At 49.0% G+C, this 24,773-nt stretch overlaps 1 protein-coding gene across 1 annotated transcript; it reads left to right on the forward strand.

Annotated features, from left to right (window-relative positions):
- Nucleotides 1–217: 217 nt before the first annotated feature.
- Nucleotides 218–15,602, forward strand: Acp7 (acid phosphatase 7, tartrate resistant (putative)). The gene is made up of 12 exons (XM_051207584.1): nucleotides 218–338; nucleotides 9,543–9,743; nucleotides 10,230–10,412; nucleotides 11,216–11,339; nucleotides 11,563–11,625; nucleotides 11,767–11,881; nucleotides 11,956–12,063; nucleotides 12,140–12,197; nucleotides 12,271–12,338; nucleotides 12,446–12,517; nucleotides 13,659–13,796; nucleotides 15,240–15,602. Exons 1-12 carry the CDS (start codon nucleotides 218–220, stop codon nucleotides 15,303–15,305), a joined length of 1,317 nt encoding a protein of 438 aa, XP_051063541.1. The 3' UTR covers nucleotides 15,306–15,602.
- Nucleotides 15,603–24,773: the final 9,171 nt, after the last annotated feature.

Here is a 24,773-nt window from a genome sequence, read left to right on the forward strand (position 1 = left end):
GCTGAGCAGCCAGGCTCGGAGACCTCATTAATTATTCTCTCTCACCAGCATCTGCTTCACCACTCCCCTCGGAGACGTTCCAGTCATTCAGTGTCCCTCCCCCACGGACACCCTGACCGGACACACAGACGGACAGACATCTCTGCATGCTCCATCCTCTGTGACACCCACCAACGGAATCTGATCGCGTCCCTGCGTCTGACTCTGCCCCCCTACCATGAGCCCCCTTCCTGGGTCCTGGCTACGCTACTGTCTGCTCCTCTTTTCTTCCCTGGGAATCCAGGGAGACCCAGAGTACCCTCGCGCTACCCCAGAGCAAGTCCATCTGTCCTACCCAGGTAAGTGTCCCTGACCCCTCGCCTCGTTCTGCCTCTCCTTCTTCAGCCCTGGGGTTCTCTGTGGGTGAAGGGTTCAGGAATCTCTGTGGAAGCCCAGGCTGGTGATTTGTCCTTCCCAGCCTCAGTGATCTGCCTCTGAAATGGGATTTCAGCAGGCTTGTGTCCCGTTGTGCGGAGAAGGATGGCGGTGAGGAGCCCATCACAAGCCCGGGTGCCCTCTCTCTCTCCCCAGGGCTGTCTTTGCTCATCACCTCATCCCCAGGGCCTGGCATGTTGTCACACTGAGTTCAGAAGTCACTTGTGGAAGGACCAGTAAATGAATGGAGAGGGAACTAGGTCTCCCTGGGTCGCCTCTGTCCACTCCACTTCACTGATCTTCTTTCTGGCAGGGGAAGGGTCCCTCATATCCCTCTAGTTTTTGGAAATAGGCTCATGTAGCCCAGGCTGGCCTTGAGTTCCTAAAACTCCTGCTTCTACCTCCCAAGTGTTTGTTTTATTCTTTTGAGACAGTTTCTCAGACTTGTAGCCCAGGCTAGCCCGAAAGACCCCCTGTGGCTCCTGTCTTAGGCTTTTGGGTGCTGGGGTTGCAGCGGTGAACCATGCATGCTACTTTGCTTTTATCTTTTTCTTTCCTCTCTTCCATTCTTTTCTCTTCTCTTCCTCTCCTGCTCCCTCTCTTTTTTGAGACTGGGCGTCGAGGTAGAATCCAGGGCCTGGGGCATGCTGGGCAAACACTCTACCAAACTGAGTTACCCCCAGGTACATTTTTAAAGACATCTAGTTTATTAAGACAGAGTCTCCATCTGTAGCCCAGGCTAGCCTTGAATCCTCAGCCCTCTCTCTGTCTTAGCCTTCCAAATATTGGGATTCCAGGCATGGGCCACTGCTCCAAGCTGGGGGAGATCTTTCATGCAGAGGTGATGGGATTTGGTCAGGTGACTCTAAGCCCTACACTCAGAAATGAGGCAATAGTCAGGAGTTCAAGACCAGCTTCAGCTAAAGAACAAATCTGAAGGCAGCCTGGGCTTCATGAGACCCTGCCTCAAAATTAAAAAAAAAAACCAAAAAACAAAAAACTTTTTTTTTTTTTTTTTTTTTTTTTTGTGCTAGCTCTCACCTCTATTCCCAACACTTGAGAGGTAAAGGCAGGTGGATGAGTTCCAGGCTAGCCCTGGCCATGTGGGAACTTGTCTCAAAACAAAACAGAAAGAAAAACAGGTGTTGGGGCCCATGGAACAAGGGCTTGGAGACCCCAGCCCCTCTGTGTGCAGACTGCCTGTGTTCAAAACCTGGCTTTGTCACTTGTCTACTATGGCACAGGAGTTATGGGTTTCCAGTTGCTTTCTGTGGAGTCACATGACAGCTCTGAGTGGAACAGAGACTCTCGCCAGGTTTTGTATTAGAACTGAGTTATACCACCAGAACTGTGGTTTCCTTTGGGGTGTGTTGCTTTGTTTAGAGTTTTAAAAAAAATCAGGAGAGTGCATTTCAGAACATTTTCTTTAGGATTTCTTTCTTTTTTTAACTACATGTGTGTCCCTGCCCTGTGTGTGTGGATGTGTGGGGAAATGTGTATATATGTGTGTGGGAAGGGAGGGGAGGGAGGGGGAGAGAGGGGAGGGAGGGAAGCTGGGAGCCTGGGTTGAAGCTGAGAGAAGGAACCACTGTCTAGCTGTCTGACTGTCTGGGTTCATTCCCAATGTGGCCAAAAACAAAAAGAAGAAAATAGTAACAAGTATCTCCTTTGAAACTCTCATTTTTATTGAATGAGAACTGTATTTACCAAAGAAGACAATTAGTGAAGAATGCCATCGTGTTACAGGTGTTTTTATGTTTTTGGTTGTGAGCCTAGCCTTTAACGGCTGAGCCGTCTCTCCAGCCCTTTACAGGTGTTTTTAAAAAGCCATTACGTTTTATTTCTTTATCTCTTAGTGTGTGTGTGACTGTCAGGAGACAACCCGTAAGAGTAGGTTCTTTCCTTCTACCATGTGGGTCCTGGAGATCCATCTCCCATCATCGGGCTTGGTGGTAGGCCCTTTTACCCACTGAACCATCTCACCAGCCCATATTTTTAATCATCTGATTTTTATTTATTGGTTTTTCAAGACAGGGTTTCTCTGTGTTGCTTTGTAGCCTGTCCTGGAACTCACTCTGTAGATCAGGCTGGCCTCGAACTCACGGAGATCTGCCTGCCTCTGCCTCCCAAGTGCTGGTACTAAAAGCATGCACCACCAATGCCGGCTTTTAAACAATTTTTATTGCTGAGTGTGTGTATGTGTACACATGTACAACAGCACATGTGTGGAGGTCAGTGAAGAGAAGATAACTGACTTACATGTTTCAAATCTCTCTTTTTAAACTTCTTGCATTTGTGTACACAGGAGGAGGTCAGGGGATCTGTGGCTTGTCTGGGATGTCAGCTTGGTGGCATGTGCCTTTACCCCCAACCCTTACATCTCTTTAACGTCTGGCTGAATAGATGTGGGGTTCTCCTGGATTACTTCCTATTCAGTCCCTCTGGATGCACTGCTCTGGCAGCTGTAGGGAGGAAGTACAGTCTCACACAGGGAGGTAGAAGCAGAGGACAGAACTTTTTCTTTGCAACTACCCCAAATGTAATATATGATTGTTTCTTGTTGGTCAAAAAATTTAAAGTTTTGCTGGGTGGTGGTGGCACAAGCCTTTAATAATAGCACTCTAGAGGCAGAGGCAGGGGGATCTCTGTGAGTTCAAGGGCAGTCTGGTCTAGTGAGTGAGTTCCAGGACAGCCAGAGCTACAAAAACCCAACAAAACAAAATGTAAAGCTGTCGAATTTGAGTGATTTGAGACTTCTGGAGGAATTCCTAAAGTGGTAAAGCCACCTGGGCCTGGTTGCACATGTCTGCAATTGCAATACTCTGAAGGATGAGGCAGGAGGATGGTGAGCTCAAGATCAGCCTGGTCCTTGTCTCAAAAATAATAATAGTATTTAGTCCCAGCACTTGGGAGCAAAGTGAGTTCCAGGACAGCTAAGGATACACAGTGAGAGTCTGTCTCTCAAACAAATGACAATAATAATTATGATAACAGAAACAACAATAAATAATAATAAATGGAGGCCCGCTGAGGTGGCGTCTGGGTGTAGGTCATATAACTCGAAATAATGTTAATACCAACAGAGTCCACTATCCTTATTTAAAGCTTTTAATTTATTGTTTTCTTTTCTTTTTCAGGTTAGTTTTTTACCCCCCAAATTGGGGATACTATATTTTATATTCCTTATTTATTTGTTTGTTTGTTGTTGTTACTGTTGTTTTGAGATAGTCACTATGAAGTCCTGGCTGTTCTGGAACTCACTCTGTAGACCAGGCTGGCCTCAAACTCAGAAATTCACCTGCCTCTGCCTCTCGACTGCTGGGATGAAAGGTGTACACCATCATGCCCGGCTGAATTCCTTAGTTTTTAAACAATTTATTTTTAACTTTTATGTGTATGAATGTTTTGCCTGTGTGTGTGTGTGTGTGTGTGTGTGTGTTTACCATGTGTGTACCTGATGCATGCGGGGCCCAGAAGAGGGTCTGATCTCTCTAGAACTGAAATTACATGTGGTTGTGAGCCAAAATATGGGTGGTAGGAACTGAATCCAGGTCCTCAGGAAGAGGAGCCAATTGTCTTAATTACTGAGCCATCTCTCCAGGCCTCTGACATCTTTTAATTGTTGTTGGTTTGAGAATAGGGTCTCCTGCAGTTCAGACTGACCTTGAATTCTCTATGGACCCAAGGAAGGTGACATCTTACGTAGTAGTGGTAGGATTATTCTAAATTGACATTTGAGGGGGTTGACGAGATAGCCCAGTGGTTAAGGCCACTGCCTGCTCCTTCAGAAGACTCGAGTTCCATTCTCAACACCCATGTGGCAGTTCACAAACATCTGAACAGAGTCTAGTTCTAGGGGATCCGATGCCTTCTTCTGACCTCCCGGCCCAATAGCGAAAGGAATAAAAAAAAGTTAAGAAAAGAAAATGGTACCAAGCATGGTCGTATGCCCCTGCAACCCCAAACACTTGGAAGGCTGAGGCAGGAGGAACCCTGAACTCAGGAACATGAACTCCATCTGGACTGCAATGAAACCCTGTGAAAACAGAAGGAAAGCCAGGCATGGTGACACTGAGTTCCAGGCCAGCCAAGGCTACCTAGTGAGACCCTAACCCTAACAACCAGAGCAGAATCAAACTAAATAAAGATGGGAATAGGCACCGGCAGAGTTCTGGGTAAACTAGAACTCGCTCAGCCGTCCCCAAGGTCATCACTCAGTTTAGTGGCAGGATCTCACCTTGGGCTTCGGGAAGGTGCCGCCTTTGTCCCCTGCTGTGATTCATCTGGATCTGGAGCCCAGGCTGGCCTCAAGTGGGAAATCCTCCTGCCTCGGTTTCCCGAGTGTGGGAACCCTGGCGGTGTGCACCCCTACTTTATCCTTCTTGACCTTTGTCTTCCCTGAGTAATGGTCAGTTGTTTTGTAAAACACTACTATTATAGGTTTCTTTGCTGTTGTTTCAAGGTTAGTACTAAGGTTGCACTTGGGGAAGGGAGATTGCAGTGGAACATTGTGTCCCTCTCTGCACGCGGCACTGGAGGGTCTGGGGTGTAGATGAGCTTGCTGTTGCTGCTGATGCCGCAGCCGCGGCTGCCCCTGACTCATTGGCTGCTTACACAGGTGCCTGCTGGGTCTATCCACTGTAAAGCCTTTATTCTTTGCTTGGAAGCTAATGAATAGCTTGGGGAGAGATTGCTCTAGGAGATGCAAGTCCTGTGCTCCACAAATTTTCACCCACTAGTTTGTTTTAGCATCCATCGGTGGCTCCTAACTACAGTAATTCTTAGTGCTGTGCTTTTTAATTTTCTTTTTCCCTCTTTTCATATATATGTATGTATGTAAAAGATGCTCTTTTGTATGAGTACAGATGAATCAGCCTCCGCATGCCAGGCAAGGGCTCTACCACTGAGCCACACCCCAGCCCCTCACTGGGGGATTCTAGGCAGGGGCTCTACCACTGAGCCACACCCCAGCCCCTCACTGGGGGCTTCTAGGCAGGGGCTCTACCACTGAGCTATGACCCCAGCTGTTCCTTCCTGTCTAATTGTAATTTCAGTGCTAGGAAGAGCTGTCACTCTCCCCTGCCTGCGTTGTTCATTCATTTATTCAATGATTTCTTTCCATGCCGGACTTGTGGATATTTTTTTTTTCATTCTCTGGGTGAAAATCCGGTACTATCATTGCTTATTGCAGTTCATAGTGTCCCAGATTTGGTCTCTAGGAGTTTGCATTGGTGTGCTGAAATGTAAGTCAGTGGTAGAACGCTTGCCTACTATGTCTCAAGCTCTGAGTTCCTCCTGTACCTGAAGAGAAATTTCCTTCTTCCCACATCACTTCCAGAGGCACAACTGACCTGGTCACTGCCATGGTCTGTTTTATTGTTACCCTCATCAGTCTGTTAAGATGCAATTTTCTCCCCTAACCCCTTCAGTGTGTGGATGTCATTATTGTTGCGATATAGCCACGTGCTTGTGTTACTGCCCTTTCACATCGGGCTGGTTTTAATGTTCTCTTAAGCTTGTGTGTGTGTGTGTGTGTTTATATGTGTACTATATGCATGCGGTGTTCTTGGTGGCCAGAAGAGGGTGCTAAATCCCCTGAAACCCGACTCGCTGATAGTTGTGAGCCACTGTGTGGGTGCTATAGCTACCAATGCTCTTAACCACTGAGCCCTCTCTCCAGGCTCAGGTTCTTTTGATTTTAGGTGTGTGTGTGTGTGTGTGTGTGTGTGTGTGTGTGTGTGTGTGTGTGTGTGTAGAGACAGAGACAGAGAGAGAGAGAGAGAGAGAGAGAGAGAGAGAATACCCTGGAAGTTTGACAGTAGAATATAGCCCTGGAAGTGTCTGTTCTCACTGTTGTGCTACATCCCATTCCCCACCCTCACACACCTCCCTATGGTCCATCTTTTCAGCTTCCAGAGCGTCCTTTCTGTATCCCTTTCTACATGTGAGCAGTGGCGACCCGCCTGCCTCTGCCTCCCAAGCAGTGTCTTTCATAGTCCTATATCCCCGTATTTTTAGGGTAGCTAACTATCACTCACTATGCCATCCAGGCTGACCTCAAAACTCATGATCCTCCTGCCTCAGCTGCCCAATCGGATAGGATTACAAGTGTGCACCACCATGCCAGCTCATATATCTCTTTTCCTCCATCCCCCTCCCTCTCTCCCTTTCTCTCTCTTTTTTTTTCTTTTCCTTCCTTCCTTCTTTTCTTTTGGCAGATTCTCACTATTTTCCTTGGGCTGTCCTCAAACCTGCCACCCTCTGGCCTGTCTCCCAAGTCCTGGGCTACCAGATGTGTTCCACTATGCCTTACAGATGTGCTCTACTATACCTTGCTAAGTGACCTACACTGGCTAAAGAATCTATGGCCCTAATGTTACAAGCCACTTGGTAATTATTGTTGTTACATTTGGTGTGTAGATAGAGCTGGCCTGGGACTCACTATGTGGCCTGGGCTGTCTTTGAACTCATGGAATTACAGGTGTTCTCACCACCCCAGATTCTATGTGTATTTTGTTTATTGTTTGCGTGTGTGTGAAGGGGGATGTGCACATGTACGGAGACCAGAGGACAACTTGTAAGAGTTGGTTTCTCTCCTTCCACCATGGGTTCCTGGGATTGAGTGCAAGTCTTGACTCCTCACTGGCCCTCCACATGGGAAAAGCCTTGATTTGGTTACTTGATTTGAGAGTCTGAAGTGCATCTCCCTCTTTCGGAGCCCCTATATTAGTCTCGGGAATTCTTCCACTTTTTTTTAAAAAAATAAATCTATGTTTGATTTGCAAAAACAAGGAAGGGGGGCTGTATAATAAGACCATGTCAAGAAAAAGGAGAGAGACAGAGACAGAGAGAGAAGAAAAGTAGAGGCTATCTTTAAATAGCCTGACCTATGATATAAATAGCCACTGTGTACAGATTTGCTCTAGAGTCAGGCATGGTGACTCACTCCTATTATCCCAGCTGAGGCAGGAGGATTACTGAAAGTTCAAGACCATTCTGGGCTACATAACAAGTTCTAAGCTAAGTTGGGATACAATATGGGATCCTGCAGACAGAGGGAATATCACAGCTTCCTCCTGCCCTACAAGTGGCCTTTGTCATCCCCTCATCCCCCACTTCATTACTTAGCCGGCCTCCAGATACCTGTCTGGAGCTCTCAGATGATGTCACGAGTGTGCAATGTTGGCTGCAGGCTAGCACACCATGAAGAAGAATAAGGACATTGACTCAGCCTGTAAACCTCACTGTTGCGAGTTCTTTGCCTAAGGTTGTCCATCCTATTCACTAAAGATGGCTGCCAGGGCATTCTCCGGATGCCAAACCTGAGGTCACCTACAAACAAAGGCACAAGGCCACAGTGTTGGCACAGAACCTCCAGCACACCATAAATCATCGCTCTGTGACTCAGTGCTTAACACAGTGTACTGGAAAGTGGCTATTGTATTGCAAGGTTTGTTTGTTTTGTCTTAATTTTAATTGGTCTATGTTAATCACACATCAGAAGCTTCATAATGACATTTTCTCTTTTCTATTTATTTATTTGAGGTTTTGGAGACAGGGTTTCTCTGGGTAGCCCTGGCTGTCTTGGAATTGTCTCTGTAGACCAGGCTGGCCTCTAACTCATGGAGATCCAGCTGCCTCTGCCTCCTGAGTGCTGGGATTAAAGGTGTGCGCCACCACCACCTGGCCCATTTTTTTGTACATGTATATAACGTGTGTAATGTATATATTTTTATAGGTGTCTATAATGTATTTGGGTTACCTACCCCTCACCCTCTCTTCTCCCATCCCCCACCTCCACTGGTCCCTTTCTTCTTCCAATTCGTCTTTCTCCTACTTTTATGTCTTGTGTGGCTGTGTGTGTGTGCACACTCACGTGTCCGACCCTGTTGTTTCCTTAGGGTTGCTAAGGGTGATTTACTGGAGCAAGGGCTCCACGACAGTGGGAAACAGATCCTTAGGGAAGATCTGGGGTTGTGTGTTCTTCCCTCCTCCATGGTTGATTTTCTTTTTTTAAACAGAGTCTTGCTACGAAGGCCAGGCTAGCTCAGAATTGTTATGTAGTTCAGGCTGGCTAAGAAGTTCCTATTCTCCTAATTCAGTCTCGGGATGCTGGTTATGTGAAGCGGGGCTGGGGCCCACAGCTGTGCACTCTGGGCAGGCACTTTACACACAGAGCCACACCCTAGCCCTCTCTCGAACGTTTATTTTTATTATTTTATGTGTGTGGGTGCTTTGGCTGCATGTGTCTGTGAACCATGGACATGTCAGGTGCCTTCAGAGACCAGAAGAAAGCATCAGATCCCCAGGAACTGGAATTACAGGTGGCTGGGAGCTGCCTTGTCGGTGCTGAACCTTAGCCCTCTGGAAGAACAGCCAGAGCCTTTAACCGCTGAGCTATCTCTGCACCCTCCCCAAATTTTCTTATAAATTCATTTATTATTTTGTTCGTGTGGGAAGGAGACACACTTATGCCGGAGCACACATGTGGAGGAATTTTATATATATATGTTCTCACTGTGTAGCCCTAGACGGCCTTTAGTTCACTATGTAGACCAGGCTGGCATCAACCCACAGAAATCTGCCTTCCTCTCTTAGGATTAAACACTACCTGGCTCAGAGGAAGCTTTTGGAGGCCATGTGGGTCTCCGGGATGAGCCATTTTGACAGCTGTTTTCTCTGCAGAGTATTTTCAACCCATAGTTGGTTAAAGTCCAAGACCTGGCCCGGCGTCGGTGGCGCACGCCTTTAATCCCAGCACTCGGGAGGCAGAGGCAGGTGGATCTCTGTAAGTTCGAGGCCAGCCTGGTCTACAGAGTGAGTTCCAGGACAACCTCCAAAGCTACACAGAGAAACCCTATCTCGAAAACAAAACAAAACAACAACACAAAAAAAAAAATCCAAGATCTGTAACCCAGGATGCAACTTGCCGGTTGTATTTGTAAGCATTCATGGTTCCTCGCAACCCTGGAGGATAGATAGCCCTATCCCATTCCAGGTATGGGGAAACTGAGGGAAGCTACTCCCAATTTGGAAATTGCAGAGTGTGTGGACTAACAATTGCTAAGTGGCCCCCACCTCCTGCTTGATAGTCTTTCCCAGTCTCGCTCTGATTCCTCTCTCGGCAGGTGAGCCGGGCTCCATGACTGTGACCTGGACCACGTGGGCTCCAGCCCGGTCTGAGGTGCAGTTCGGCGTGCAGCTGTCTGGGCCGCTCCCATTCCGTGCCAACGGCGCTGCCACCGCCTTCGTGGATGGGGGAGTTCTGCGGCGCAAGCTGTACATCCACCGAGTGACGCTGAGGAAGCTGCGGCCCGGGGCCCAGTATGGTGAGACGGTTAGCGGTGGGCAAGAGGTGGGGATGTTTCAGAAGCTATGGAGACCTGCGGCTGAGGCTGGGCTGCCGGCTCATCTGCCACACATGTGAGATGCTGGAATAGGAGACTAAGGTCTGTGATCCCAGCATTTGGGAGGACGCAGGAAGATTCAAAATTCCAGGGCATCCTGAGACGTCAGGTAGCCCCCAGGCTAGTCTCCATCATTAATAATAGCAGTAATAGCCCGGCGGTGGTGGCGCTCGCCTTTAATTCCAGCTCTCGGGAGACAGAGGCAGGCAGATCTCTATGAGTTTGAGGCCAGCCTGGTCTACAAGAGCTAGTTCCAGGACAACTTCCAAAGCCACAGAGAAACCCTGTCTCAAAACCAAAACCAAACCAAACAAAAATAATAACAGTACTGATGATGTCCCTATGTTTTTCCTGGTCCCTGCCTTCCCAGCTGACAAGAGGACTTTTTTTTTTTTTTTCTTCCCTCAGTTTACCGTTGTGGCAGCTCTCAGGGCTGGAGCCGGCGGTTTCGCTTCACAGCCCTGAAGAATGGGGTCCACTGGAGCCCCCGCCTGGCTGTGTTTGGGGACATGGGGGCTGACAACGCCAAGGCCCTACCCAGGCTGCGGAGGGACACCCAGCAGGACATGTTTGATGCGGTGCTCCATGTGGGTGAGGCACGGGCGAGGGTGCGCCTGGAGGCTGGTGGACTGGGCGCTCTTTACTCCGGGACTGGGCAGGGCGGGGCGGGGCTGGGTGGGGCTGGAGTGGGAGCCGAAGCTGACCCCAGATACACTGAGGATAAAACCTCAGGTCTGAGCCCTGCAGAGCTCTGGTCCAGCACTGATTTCCTACTTTTTAATTATTATTGTTATGACAGGTAAGGCTCACTCCGAATACACAGAAATGTTAGAATAAATTAAGATGAATGGCATGGTAGCACATGTCTATAATCCCAGAAGTGGAGATGCTGAGGCAGGAGGGTTGCCCAGAATTCAAACCCAGCCTGAACAGAGGGTTATGGGTTATGGCTCAGTGATAGAGCCCCTGTCTAGAATCCCCCAGTGAGGGGCTGGGGGCGTGGCTCAGTGGTAGAGCCCCTGCCTAGAATCCCCCAGTGAGGGGCTGGGGTGTGGCTCAGTGGTAGAGCCCCTGCCTAGAATCCCCCAGTGAGGGGCTGGGGTGTGGCTCAGTGGTAGAGCCCCTGCCTAGAATCCCCCAGTGAAGAACAGGGAATGTAGAGCTCTTACCTAGTGTCCAGAAACCCCAGGGGTCAATCTCTAGCAATAATAAAAGAAACAGTTTGTTGGTAAAATCAGCATCAAACCAGACCCAGCTGTGTTATGCATGCAAACAAGCCCCACAGATGAGCGGCTGTTAGCTCATATACGAGATAGGGATCAGGACGCACTAGGTCTTGATCCTACAAAGCAGACCCTGAGCCTCACGCTCTCCCTTTCCCTATTGTCCTCCAGGAGACTTTGCCTACAACATGGACCAGGACAATGCTCGTGTTGGGGACAGATTCATGCGGCTCATTGAACCGGTTGCTGCCAGTCTGCCATACATGACGTGCCCTGGGAATCATGAACAACGCTAGTGAGTGTGGAGGGCTGCAGAGGTGGCCAAAAGCCGGATTAGTGAACACGACTGCGTCCTTGTTAGTCTCGCTTAAGTCCCTCATGCTGCGGGTGCCTCATCTGTGCTAGAAAAAGAAAAGAAAGGGTGGGCTGGGGGCCACACTCTGGTCTGAAAGTTGAGAGACCGAGGCTGCTGGATCCAGGTCCTCACCCCTTGCTCTTTGTAATTCTTTTCCCCCCAGCAACTTCTCTAACTACAAGGCTCGCTTTAGCATGCCGGGGGACAATGAAGGCTTGTGGTACAGGTGATGTGGAGGGTATGGAGTGGCGGGGGTGGGGTGGGGGGGTGAGGGGTGGGGGTGGGGGAGGGGCAGTCAGGCTGACTTCCCTGAAGGATGGGTGATGCAAACTTCATATCTCTGGCCCTTGTCCTTTGACCCCTGTAGCTGGGACCTGGGCCCTGCCCACATCATCTCGTTCTCCACTGAGGTGTACTTCTTTCTCCACTACGGCCGCCATCTGGTGGAGCGGCAGTTCCGTTGGCTGGAGAAGGACCTGCAGGTAGGCCTGGGTGCTAGCCCCCTTCCGCCTCTCAGTCCCTCTTGCTGTCCCTCACTCCGAGCTCTTTTCTCTAGAAAGCCAATAAGAATCGGGTGGCCCGACCATGGATCATCACGATGGGTCACCGGCCTATGTACTGCTCCAACGCAGATCTGGATGACTGCACGAGGCATGAAAGCAGGGTGAGGTCCCTTCCCTGGGCGCCAGTGTGACGCATTGGGAGGATGGGCCTCCTCACCTTCCTGTTCTTCTCAACAGGTCCGCAAAGGCCTCAAAGGCAAGCTGTTTGGGCTAGAGGACCTTTTCCATAAATATGGTGAGTGACCCTGGGGAGCCCCGGCCCCATCTCTCTCCTTCCAGAAGCCTGACCGGCACTCATTCTGCCTTAGGTGTGGATCTGGAGTTCTGGGCTCATGAACACTCCTACGAACGGCTATGGCCAATTTACAACTACCAGGTGAGGCCCAAGGAAGACTCGGGACAAATGGCTGATGCTCATGTGGTCAGACCCTCCCCGGGGCCTGGCCAGCTGTGACCCACCGTCCACTTTGTCCTTTCCTCCAGGTACTTAACGGCAGCCTGGAAAAGCCCTACACAAATCCCCGAGGCCCAGTTCACATCATCACAGGATCTGCGGTGAGCAGGTGGGAAGGGACTAGTTTAGACTGGTTTAGATATGCTGATGGCGGCAGGCAGCGTTGTGAACTGGGAGACTGGGTGTTGCAAATGGAATGTTCATCGCACAGATGGGGACATGCAGACTAGGGTAGGAAGCATGGTGGGTCACAGGTAAGTAAACCTTTGAAAGCCCTGTGTGGTGGTGCGTGCCTGTAACTCCAGCATTCTGGAGGCTGCAAGCCAGAGGCCTGCCTTGAGTTCAAGGCCATACAGTGAAGTCCAGACCGGCCGGGACTATATACAGTAGGAGATCTTATTTCAAAAGGCCAAACAGGACTGGAGTGAGTAATGGTGCTTGCTGCTAACCCTGATGACCTGAGTTCAATTCCACATGTGAAAAGAGAATCACACACGCACACACACACACACACACACTTGCTGAATAAATATCCTGCCTTGAGCTCTAAGGTGCTGGGATTACAAAGCATACACCACCACGTTGGGCTTTGCGTTGTGCTGGGGATCGAACTTGGAGCTTTGTGCATGCAAGGCAAGCATTCTTTCACCTGAGCTACAACCTCAATCCAGTGAATTGATTTTCATTTGTTGTTGTTGTTTATTTTTGTGTGGGGTGCAGAGTTCACATGTGGGAGTCAGAGACAACATACTAAGATGGTTCCCTCCTACTATGTGGGTTCTGGGGCCCAAACTCAGGTTGCTAGGTTAGGTGGTAATGTCTTTATCTGCCAAGTCATATTACCAACTCCCAGTTTATTTTGTTTGTTTGTTTTTTTTTTCAAGACAGAGTTTCTCTGTGTAGCCCTGGCTGTCCTGGAACTCCCTCTGTAGACCAGCGTGGCCTCGAACTCAGAGATCAGTGCTGGGACTAAAGGCCTGTGACACCACTGTCCTGTCCCTGTTTATTTTTGAGACAGGATCTCCATAATCCAGGCTGGTCTGGACCTGATTATGTAGACCAGGCTAGCCTCGAACTTTGTGGCCCTCCTGTCTCAACTCCCCAAGTGCTGGGACTGAACGTTTGTGGCCAAGTGGTAACTGACATGCTCTTGGAGGCCGCAGAATCCTGGCCTGATGTGTTTCCTGCTGTGCCTGTGTCCTGTGCTGTCTGTCTGACTGTCTGACTGTCTGTCCTCCACAGGGCTGTGAAGAGTTGCTGACTCCCTTTGTTCTAAAGCCCAGACCCTGGAGCGCTGTGCGCGTGAAGGAATATGGGTACACTCGGATGCACATCCTTAACGGTACCCACATGCACCTCCAGCAGGTGTCTGATGACCAGGTCTGTTGGGCATGGGTTACAAACTGCACAGCCTGGCCCAGGGTATGCGGGAGCTGAGTGCTTAAAACCTTGGGCTCAAAAATAGATCAAGCTGGTCATGGTAGCACAAACCTTTAACACAGGACTTGAGAGGCAGAGGCAGGAAGATCTCTGAGTTCAAGCCTAGAGTGGTCTACAAAGCAAGTTCCAGGACAGCCAGGGCTACACAAAGAAACCCTGTATTGAAAGCAAAAAAGTAAATCAAAATACTGGGTGTGGTAAGGTATGCCTGCAATCCCGTCAGTCACTTGAGAGACGGAGGCAGAAGAATTAGGGTCATGGCTCAGCGTACCTGCCTAGAAGTGTTATAGCACTTGCCTGGAATCCCCCAGTAAGGGGCTAGGGGTGTGGCTCAATGGTAGAGCCCCTGCTTAACATGTGTGAGGCCCTAGGTTTAATCCCCAGCTCTGAAAAGAAAAAAACCAAACAAAATAAAATAAAAATATAAAGAGTTGGGAGGTTTAGGTAGTAGGAGCTAGATTTCAAGGCCAGTTGAGCTTAATAACGTCTCTGACTTCCCTCTGTGGTCTTCAGATTTTACTGAAATGGGTTGACCACAGATTCTGATTCACAGTGTGCCGTGGCCATGCAAATGCTAAAAACCCATGAAATGCTAAGAACACAACCTCACAGTGGGAAGCTAGACAAGGGAAAAGTTTTTCCGGAGTCACACAGGCTCCAGACAGCATCTGACCCATAGGCCACATTTTCAGCACAAACAACAAGCAGTGCACATACTGTTGTCATAGTGACCCTGTAGGGCAACATGGGCGCTGGACACACAGGAACACAGGTTCTTGACGGCTGATGACGTAGTCCAGATAAGCTAAGCACATGGCTCAGTTCGTAGAGCAATCACTTAGCAAACATGATGTCCCGGGTCTGATCCTCTGCACCGAATACATGATGGGTCAGCACCTAAGAGAATGCATGGGATGTTCAAAGTCATTCTTGCTTATATACAAAAAAATTCAGGGCTAGCCATGTTACGAGAAGCCGTATCTCAAAACAAAACCAAAAACCAACCAACCAACTAAATAAACAAAACAAAACAAAAAAAAAAAAAAAAAAAAAAAAACAAGCACAAAAACACCCATCCCTAGGGTTAACACTTTACTACTGCCTCAGGCACGAGGTTAAAACAGTGTGTTCCTACACAGCCCAGGCTGACCTGGGTCAGGTCCCTCTGCCTCTGCCTCCCAGGAGCTGGCATTACCAGTGTGTAACACACCACACTCTGGCTTCACCTTGACTTTTCAAATGAGGGAAACTGAGGCTCAGAGAGATGTAGGAACTCGCCCAAGGTCATCCAGCCTAAGAGGGGGTGGTGGGATTTGAACCTAGGTCAGCTGACCCCAAAGGCCAGGCCTCCCTTCCTCATTGCTTCCTGTTTCTGCTTCACAGGATGGCAAGATTGTAGACGACTTCTGGATAATTAGACCTTTGCTTGGCCGGATGATGTACCACTAGGACCTGGGTCTCCCTCATGAATACACCTTACAGCTGTGACCAGGCAGTACCCTGGCCTGGCTGGGGAGTCAGGGCAGGACCCCCATTCCCCTGCCATCCAGAAGCCTGAGGGTGCAGTCCTGAGAGAGGCCAGATGGCTCTTACCTCCTGGAGAGGTGGGGGCCCAGACTGCTTGGAGAGGGAGGGCAGGTCTGTGGGCACAGCAGGGCTGCCTTGCCGACATAGCCCCGCCCTCCTGCATCATTCTGACAGGGCGGGGGACCCATGGGCCTCAGAATAAAGAGGCTTACAGCCATGGCTCCATCGACTCAAACTTCCACGTGGGCCGGCTCTCCGCCTGCCCTCCCCTGAAGGGTGTCCTGTGCTGGGATCAGCGAGGTGGGCACAGCCCTCATGAAGGAGTTGCCAGCAGGGTTACTCTAGATCCGTTTCCCCATCCTGACTTGCGTGGACCTGCCTTATGTCCCCTTGTGCCTCGGTTTCTCAGCCAGTACTATCTTCTCCAGGCAGAGAGGATAGGGTGACACGGTGGCCTCCCACAAGGCATGGCTGACAAGCACACAGATCTACTACATTCTCCCCTCAATGGCCCTCTCTTTTTCTTCTTCCTTTGAAATCTCCCACCATGGTTTATTGAGCATCTGTTATGCGCCAGGAATGGAACAAGACAGACCTCTCTCCTCCAAGCATGGACATGGAAGCAAGGACTTGAATAACAAACAAACGTAAAAGGGATAAGTGCTGGGCGGTTGGGGGTGGGGGAAGCAACGTCGGTTTGCAGGGAGAGGGTGACATTTGGACTAAAGTTGATGGGGGGGGGGGGGCACAGGTAAGACAGGAAGGCCGCCCAACGCAGAGGCGTAGCCAACGCCAAGGCCCCGCGGCAGGCCGGTATGTTCCCCACTGGCTGAGGAGGCTGCTGTGGCTGCCACCCAGCAACGAAGGAGAGCAGAGGACAGAGCAGAGAGGTCACATGGAGCTTGTGGGCCACAGTGAGGGCTTCCGATGGAGGCGTGGGATGACCTAGGCTGAACCCAGCGGACTCCTGTCCCATGGCCACCTCATAGCTATTCTTCCATTGTGCTCAGCAGTTCATTTCTCAGCCTCTTTGGGTCTTGGCCTGGGTTGCCTGTCACTCAATCGGAGGGGACACACGGAGTGCTTTCCCTTTCCCTTTGCAAGGCCGATGCCCTCGATGTCTGAGCTTTCTGAGTTCATTCTCTGAAGTGCCTCATGGTTGGAAGCCCCCTCACCCCCTCACCCCCTCGAGCTTAGACAGGTCCTCATGTAGTCCAGGCTGGCCCTCAGCTCCCTATGTCCTTGAACTTCTGATCTCCCAAGTGCTAGAATTCTAGGTGTGCCCCATCATGCCTGGCTTGGGGTTGACATCTTTTCTGCCTTAGGTTTCCTCCCTGTCGACCCCTCCTCACAGGCCAGGTCTCGGGCTCCATAATTCTGTTCCCAATGCCTTCACTGTCTGCCTCAAGCATCAGTCATTGTCCGTGTCCTTCTTGGGCACAGGATTCTGCCATGGGGACCAGTGGCATTTGTTCACACTGGAGTGTATCACCTCCATCTAAACCTACTGGGTTGGACTGGGGCCCTTGGTGTCCCCTCCTATTGGGCCGTCCATGCTAAGAAGGGCAGGGTGCAGTGAGGCCCAGCATAACAGAGGAAGGATATCACATGCCGAGCTCCGACCTGGCCGTGTTGGGGACAGCGATGAATCAGGTAGAGAAACCAGGTCACCCAACCCAAATGATAAATGAGGAGAGAATGCTGACCAGTGATGGCATGTGGCAAAGGGCCAGTCAAGGCTGTGGAGGTGCCACTGTGGCCTGAACTGAAGGTCTCGTGCTCTGGGCCAGGCGGTGGACATGCCTGAAAGGGAGAGTAGCGTCTACAGAGAGCAAAGGCCTGCAGCTAGGCAGCGCTAGGGGCCAAGGCCCGCCTTGCCACTTCCTGTGTGATGATGGTAAGAACCTCTGTTCTTCATCTGTGTGGAGAGAGGGCAGCCTGTAGGGAGTAGCCTTGCATGGCGTGAAAAGCTCATCACCGGTCTGTATTATTCTTTCCTTCCACTCCCCTCCTCCTCCCCCCCTCCGCACCCCCCCCCCCCCCCCCCCCCCGTCTTGCTTTCCTTCAGTCTCCACAGGCTGGCCTTGATCTAGTGGTCATCTTGCCTCAGCCTCTCGAGCTGAGTTGTAGGCATGCACCATCATTTCTGGCTGCCTTTATTATTATTTTTTGGTTGTTTTTTTATTTTTTGGTTGTTTTTATTTATTTTTATTTTATGTGTATGAGTATTTTTCTTACATGTATATCTATGCACTATGTACTTTCCTTCAGACCATGGAGGTCTGAAGAGGGCGTCAGAGTCTTCTGAGATTGGAGTTACTGCTGGTTGTAAGCCACCATGTGGACTCTGGGAACCAAACCTGGGTCTTCTTCAAGAGCAGCTAGTGCTCTTAATGGTTGAGCCATCTCTCCAGCTCCCTAGCTGCCTTTTTAATTTTTGTTTTTCCAGACAGGGTTTCTCTGTGCAACTCTGGGTGTCCTGGAACTCACTCTGTAGACCATGCTGGCCTCAAACTCACAGAGATCCGTCTGCCTCTGCCTCCCGAGCGCTGGGAAATAAAGGCGTGTGCCACCAACGCCCGGCTAGGCCTTAATTTTTTTTAAAAATGTAATTTGCTGATACAGAATCTCACTGTATTGGGTTCAGGATCTCACTCATTGGGTTCAGGCTGACCCCAATCAAGTGCTGGTGTGATGGGCCATGATGCACCACATTACCACACCCATCCCAAGACTCAGAGATCTTAATTAACACCGTGTAAATGCATTTAAAAAAAAAAAAATCTGTTCTTTTTCATCTTCAAATCTTGAACTCTGGGAACCTCAGGAATTTCTTTGGATTCTGTTGCCTCCCCAGCCCAGGTCACTAGTCCATAGTTAGCTAGAGTATTGAGGAAGGAAACTGGAAGGGAAGCGTCCTCATTCAGCCCAGCACATCCCTCCAGAGCCTCACACAGAACAGCGAGGCCCCTGCTCCAGGTGCCTCACGGAAAGGCCAGCCATGGAGCTGCAGAGTGCTGAGAGGGAGACACATGAGCGCTCACACACATGGCCATTGTCACATCTGGTCCATGTGCCATGCCTGGGAAACCCAGGGGCTTTGGAAGGAACTGCTGAGCACAGAAATGTTCTGGCCAGTCCCACGAGAGTGTGTGACCTGCTTTTCCTGTCTGCTAAAATGAACATGGCACACATCACTATCTCTAGTGTGCTGTCTTTTCATGTTTAAAAATATGAGTTATCTTGGGGAATGGTTTTACAGACAAACTGGAGAGATAAAAGAGTTCCCACAGGAACCTCGAGCCCAGCTTTCTTTTATGATTAAAAATCTCGTATGATAGTACATCTGCTCTTTGGTTTCATTGTTTGGTGGTTTGGGAGCTTCTTTCAAAAGATTTATTTTTACTTTGTGTATATGAGTGTTGTGCCTGTGTGCCTGTGTGTGTGTGTGTGTGTGTGTGTGCTGCATATGTGCAGATCTCCTAGAACTGGAGTCACAGACAGTTGTGAGCTGTCATGTGGGTGCTGGGAATTGAACCCAGATCCTCTGGAAGAGCTGTCAGTACTCTTAACCATAGCGATATCTCTTCAATTCTTGAATATTATTTTTTTCTTTGTCTCTGTGAAGAATATAATGGAAATTTTAATGGGGATTGCATTGACTCTGTAGACTACTTTTTATATGATCATTCTTGTTAGTATTCAGGCATCTGTACTGGCCTGTCTTTGGGGTCCTGACAAGATACGCCCTCAGCTGCAGCCACTAAGAGCACCACCTGTGCACATTCACTACGTTCTCTTTTTGAAGGGCCCTGCCCACCTCCCATCTCTCTCTCTGCTTCTCTGCCCATCTCTCTCTCCTCTCTCCCTCTCTTTATCTCTGCCTCCCTTTCCTCAGAGGTCAGTCTGCCCTCTCCCCTCCCCCCTTACCATTTACTTCCCCCCCCAATAAAAACCCTCCACCCAAGCTCTGTCACATGGCATCTTTCTCTCAAGTGCCGCTTTTTAAAATTACAATTTTCCCAATATTGGTTGTGCCAATACACAAGCACAGGGGGTCTTTCTAGTTCCTGATCCCTTAATTTTCCTTCCTTTAGTGTCTTTTTTTTTTCTAAGACAGGGTTTCTCTGTTTTATCTTGGAAACCAGGCTAGCCTCAAACCCACCTGCCTGTGTTTCTGAAAACCACCCAGCTATACTGTTCACTTTTAAAGCAGCAGTCAATTGTGTCCTGTTATATCTCCATAGTAATATTTAAAAGGGTTTATAAAAAAAGATATGAGCTGGTGGCGCACACCTTTAATCCCAGCACTCGGGAGGCAGAGGCAGGCGGATCTCTGTGAGTTCAAGGCCAGCCTGGTCTACAGAGCGAGTTCCAGTGCAGGTTCCAAATACAGAGAAACCCTGTATACAGAAAAACAAACAAACCAAAAAAAAAAAAAAAAAGAAAGAAAGAAAGAAAGAAAGAAAGAAAGGAAGAAAGAAAGAAAGCCCAAATATGGCTTTGGCTATGCAGGCGTGTAAGTGCTGCTAGCTACCGCTCCAGCACTTCCCCTCTTCTGCCCCATCCCCACTCCATTTGTATTATTTTATTTTTATGTATACGTGTATGTCTGTGTGAGTGAATCCAGAGTGTGTGTGCAGGCACCAGAACAGGGCATTAGATTCCCCGGGGCAGAAGTTATGGGTCATTGTGAGATGCTAGACATAGGTGTTGGGAACCAAATCGGGGTCTTCTGTCAGGACAGTATGTATTCATAACCACCAGTCCATCTCTCCAGCCCCAAGCAGGCCACTCTTAGCTAGAAATAGCATTGGTGTCTCCTCCCCTCAAAATCAGTGAGCTGGAGCCCGTGAACACCGTCCATCATGTGTAGCGCTGTGACTTCACAATCTCTCTCCTCTCCTGGACTTCTACTCTCCTGCGAGGCTGTGACAGAATGAGAGGAGGGACATGGGCGCTGGTATTTGATCACCTTGCACTTCACACTCCAACCGTTGATCTGATACAGCACGGCAACTGGGCGGCCAGTGTGACCGGATGGACACACGGATGGAAGGATGCTCAATGTATAGACTGGTGAACATAAACAGGAAAACGAAGGCTGGCGTGGTGGCTCACAACCGCAATGCCAGCACACTCATGAGATGGAGGCAGGAGGCTACAGTGAGATTCATGTCTTTGTTTCTCATGTAGCCCAGGCTGGCCCACAAATCCAGCTGAGGATGGACTTGAACATCTGCTCCTCTTGCCTCTGCTTCCTTGGTACTGGGATTTGAGGGAAGTAGCTCCACATTCCTGCTTGAGAGGGAACCTTTCTATTTCCCAGGGTTCCCTGCAGCAAACACCCCCAACTCCCATCAGCCTCTGGCATAAACTAATCGACTTTTGTCACTATAGGTTAGATTTGCCTTTCTTACAATGCTGGGAGTGGAGCTGTGCTGTGTTAGACTTTTGTAAATGGCTTCTTTCAGTCAGTCCATCCATGCTGTGCTCCACAGGTCAGCCAGAATGCCAACCCCTCCCTCACTGGGGGATTCTATGGAAGTGATCTACCGCTGAGTCACACCCCAGCCCCTCACTGGGGGATTCTAGGCAGTGGCTCTACTGCTGAGTCACACCCCAGCCCCTCAGTGGGGGATTCTAGGCAGGGGCTCTACCACTGAGCCACACCCCAGCCCCTCACTGGGAGATTCTAGGCAGGGGCTCCACCACTGAGCCACACCCCAGCCCCTCACTGGGGGATTCTAGGCAGGGGCTCTACCACTGAGCCACGCCCCAGCCCCTCACTGGGGGATTCTAGGCAGTGGCTCTACCGCTGAGTCACACCCCAGCCCCTCACTGGGGGATTCTAGGCAGGGGCTCTCCAGATAAGCTGTATCTTCAGCCCTACATTTTTTTTAATGGCCATTAAGGAGTATCTTATGATACATAAAATACTTTCTAGTCTTCATCGTTTTATGTTGTGTTTTAAAAATTTTATTCATATCATTTTTTTTCTCTGGGAAAAAAAGTGGTCTTAAGTCCAGACTCTGAAGTCAGACTGACTATGTGATTTTGGAAAAGTTACTTACCTTCTTTGTGCCTTTATTTGCATATTTTTTGAATGTGGATAAACAATAGTGGATACAGTTTTTTGTGATGACTTCAGTGACCCCAGCCCTCCAAATCTTAGCTAGATTTTTAGCTAAGTCATCTTCTAGCCAATTTCCATGCCAAACTGCAGCAAGACAAACCACCCTTCCCAGGCTCAAACAGCATTTGCTGACACCTACAGTACAGTATCCTTCCCTAAGGACCAAGAAGTAACCACATTAACACCTGGGCCTGTAGTTAGCTGTTTGACCACTAGGTGGCGATCTAAGCATTGGTTTATATCATTTGGGGGTTAACCTTAGAGCACCATTAAGGTGTGGGGTGGGTTAACTTGGGGGGGGGTCTTTGGTCATTTGTAGCTCTCCACCATCCCATAAATAACCCCCAATAAACTTGTGTGTGTTATTCCATTGGCTGTTGATAAGTACCATCCCTGTCTGGAGACAGATGTTAATTTTACATCTTCCTGGGTGAGCCCCACCACAAAATTTAAGGAGTGTATGTTACATGATTAGTACAGGGCCTGCAGTGTAACATGCTCTGTCAATGTTGGCGTTATCAATATTCAATGTGATTGGCTCACAGTGAGTGCTCAGTGGGTGGGTGTATTTATGGAGCCAGTGTGAGCAGACTTTGATGTCAAACCTCAGTTTAAAATCCAGTAAGGCAGCTGCAGAAGAAGCTCAGTACAGTGGGTTAACACAGCTTGCCACCAAGCCCCATTGCCTGAATTTAATCCCAGGAAGGAGCAGAAATTCTCTTCGTTCTCCTTGTTTTGGTTCACACTAACAAACAGTTCTAATGATGTAAAAAGGAGGAAAAAACAACTTAAACACTGGAAAGGATACTTTAAATGCAGGCTCAAGTGTGAATCCCTAGCGTACGATCTTGTAATGTGCATGCCCGACCATGGGGAGGCAGCAGAGGGTGGTCAGTGAGTGAATGAGCAAGAAGGATTCTCCCAACTTAGGTCTCCAGAGTCAACTGGAGACCAATAACTCCACTTCAGCCTAAAACTCCTGGTGCATAAAAATGTTTGGAATATCAGGGCTGGTGGTGCATGCATTCAATTCCAGCATTGGGGAGGCAGGAGCAGGCAAATCTCTGAGTTTGAGGGTAGCCTGGCCTACAGAGTTCATTCCAGGATATCCAGAACTACACAGAGAAACCCTGTCTCAAAAACCCAAACCGAAACAAAAAATTAGAGGCTTGTGCCACCACCTGGTGCAGATAATGGTTTATAAAAGCCAAATGCTCAACAAGAAAATGTGGTTAAACAAATTAGAGTTCTTTGATAGGATGGCTTCTTCAGCAGCCCTAAAATTAATCTTCTTGAAGAATACTGAGTGACATGGAGAGTCACTGCAGGTATATATAGTCTTGGTTTTAAAAGGTATTTTCTATGGCTGGAGAAATGGCTCAGTGCCTGAGACCACTCTTTTTGACTGAGGACACTGCATATACATGTGTGTCATATGTGCATGCACACACACACACACACACACACACACACACACACAAGAGGGGAGTAGAAAAATTTTTTTTTTTTTTTTTTTTTTTTTGAGGCAGGGTTTCTCTGTGTAGCCCTGGCTGTCCTAGAACTCATCTGTGGACCAAGCTGGCCTCGAACTCAGAGATCCGCCTGCCTTTTCCTAAGTGTTGGGATTAAAGACAGCAGCACCATGCTCTGCTAAAATAAATATGGTTTTTAAAAGAAAGTTATACTATTCTGTCCAGTCTTCCAGGCATAGTGACATAAGCCTGTATTCCCATTGGCAGAGCACTCTTTTAGTGCATCAGAGACCCTGGGTTCAACCAGAAATAAGATGGAGAGGAGGGAAGGAGCGAAAAGCAGGAAACAGGGAATATCTCATCAGCAGCCCTTCATTCATGCTCTCTGCAGATGTAAACAGAACGCGGACATGTGTCTGGCAGTGTGCACTGGTGTAGAGGACAGGCAACAAGCATTTAACCAAATCTTTTTGGTGGAATTACCCCTTATTCAACCAGCCCTTCAGCAAATATGTACTGAGTACTTACACGCCAATAAAGTCATGGCCGAGCCGTGAGCAAAGATGAGTTCAAGGTCAGCCTGGGTTACAGAGCGAGGTCCTGTCTCATGAGACCAACAAAACCGTCAAACAAAAGCAACGTCAGCCAAGGGAATTAAGCAGAAGTGGACAAAGGGTTTAGGACAGAGGTGAGGATGCTGGCTCCTCCAGAGAAGGTGGTGTTTGAGGGAAACTTGACAGAGCCCTGAGCAGGAGCAGGAGGATCCCTTGAAGAACAGAGGAAAGAGCCAGTAATAGAACCAAGAGAGCCAGACCGGTTGGGGGCAAGCCTGTAATCTCAGCTTCCCAAGTGGCTCAGTGGTAAAGCACTGGCCTAGAATTCTCTAGGCTGGGGACTGCTTGCCTCCCACCTATGAAGGCCTAGGCTCAATGCCTACTGCCCAAACTAACAAACAAAACCCTCAAAAACCTCAAGGTGAGGTCTCAGTAAGACCATAGATCCAAGGGTGCATTTATGGGTTTCTTTTTTCCCCAGTGATTTCCATATTGACTAACTTTAAATTTTTAAGTTATGTTTATTTATTTAATTAATGTCCATGGCTCACTTGTAAAGGTCAGAATGGAACTAATGGGAATTATTTCTCTCCTTCCACAATATAGTTTCAGGAGATCGAACTCAAGCCGCTGGTCTTGGCAGCAAGTACCTTTTACCCAATTATCGACCTCACACCCCCGCGACTAATTAAAAAAACAAACAAAAACCCTAAACTTATTAAAATGATTAAGATCAAGTAGCGTCAGGTTTTCAGGTTCTGCCTGCACACTTCTTTCAAAATTTGTTATCTGATTCCTGAGGTCATAAACCAAGTAAGCGTCCGTTTAGCCTGCTTCTTTACCTGCAAAATGGGTATTAAATCAACAGCGCTGTGGTACCCCGCTTATTTCATAACCAGTCGCATGCTGAGACAGGCATAAAAAGTGTTAAAAACTGTTTCTGGCCATTATGTTACTGCACCCCACTGCCTTCCTTTGGAGTCGGTAGGAATCTGCGTGCCCAGGAAGCCGTCGTTTCTCCTTTAAGAACCAGAGTGGGCGGGGATGAAGCGTCCCCGCACCTTTTCCAAATTTTCCAATCTCGGCTCCGCATTCTCTCCCGGAGGTCTCCGATTGGACAATCTGCACCAATCAGCGGCTGCAAGGAACCCTGCCCGCCGTCTGGCCCCGCCCAGAGCATGCCCCGCCCACCACCGGCCAGCTCCGTTGCTATGGGGACTAGTGGGCG

The sequence above is a fragment of the Phodopus roborovskii genome, unplaced genomic scaffold (assembly GCF_943737965.1).
Source record: "Phodopus roborovskii unplaced genomic scaffold, PHOROB, whole genome shotgun sequence".
In the NCBI taxonomy this organism is placed as follows: domain Eukaryota; kingdom Metazoa; phylum Chordata; class Mammalia; order Rodentia; family Cricetidae; genus Phodopus; species Phodopus roborovskii.

Excerpts from the sequence above, each read along its gene's own strand:
- Acp7 (XM_051207584.1), top strand. The coding sequence starts at position 218 with ATGAGCCCCCTTCCTGGGTCCTGGCTACGCTACTGTCTGCTCCTCTTT. Across the intron at positions 11,882-11,955 it reads GGCTGGAGAAGGACCTGCAG|AAAGCCAATAAGAATCGGGT; the intron begins GTAGGCCTGGGT and ends TCTTTTCTCTAG. Across the intron at positions 12,064-12,139 it reads GCACGAGGCATGAAAGCAGG|GTCCGCAAAGGCCTCAAAGG; the intron begins GTGAGGTCCCTT and ends TCTTCTCAACAG.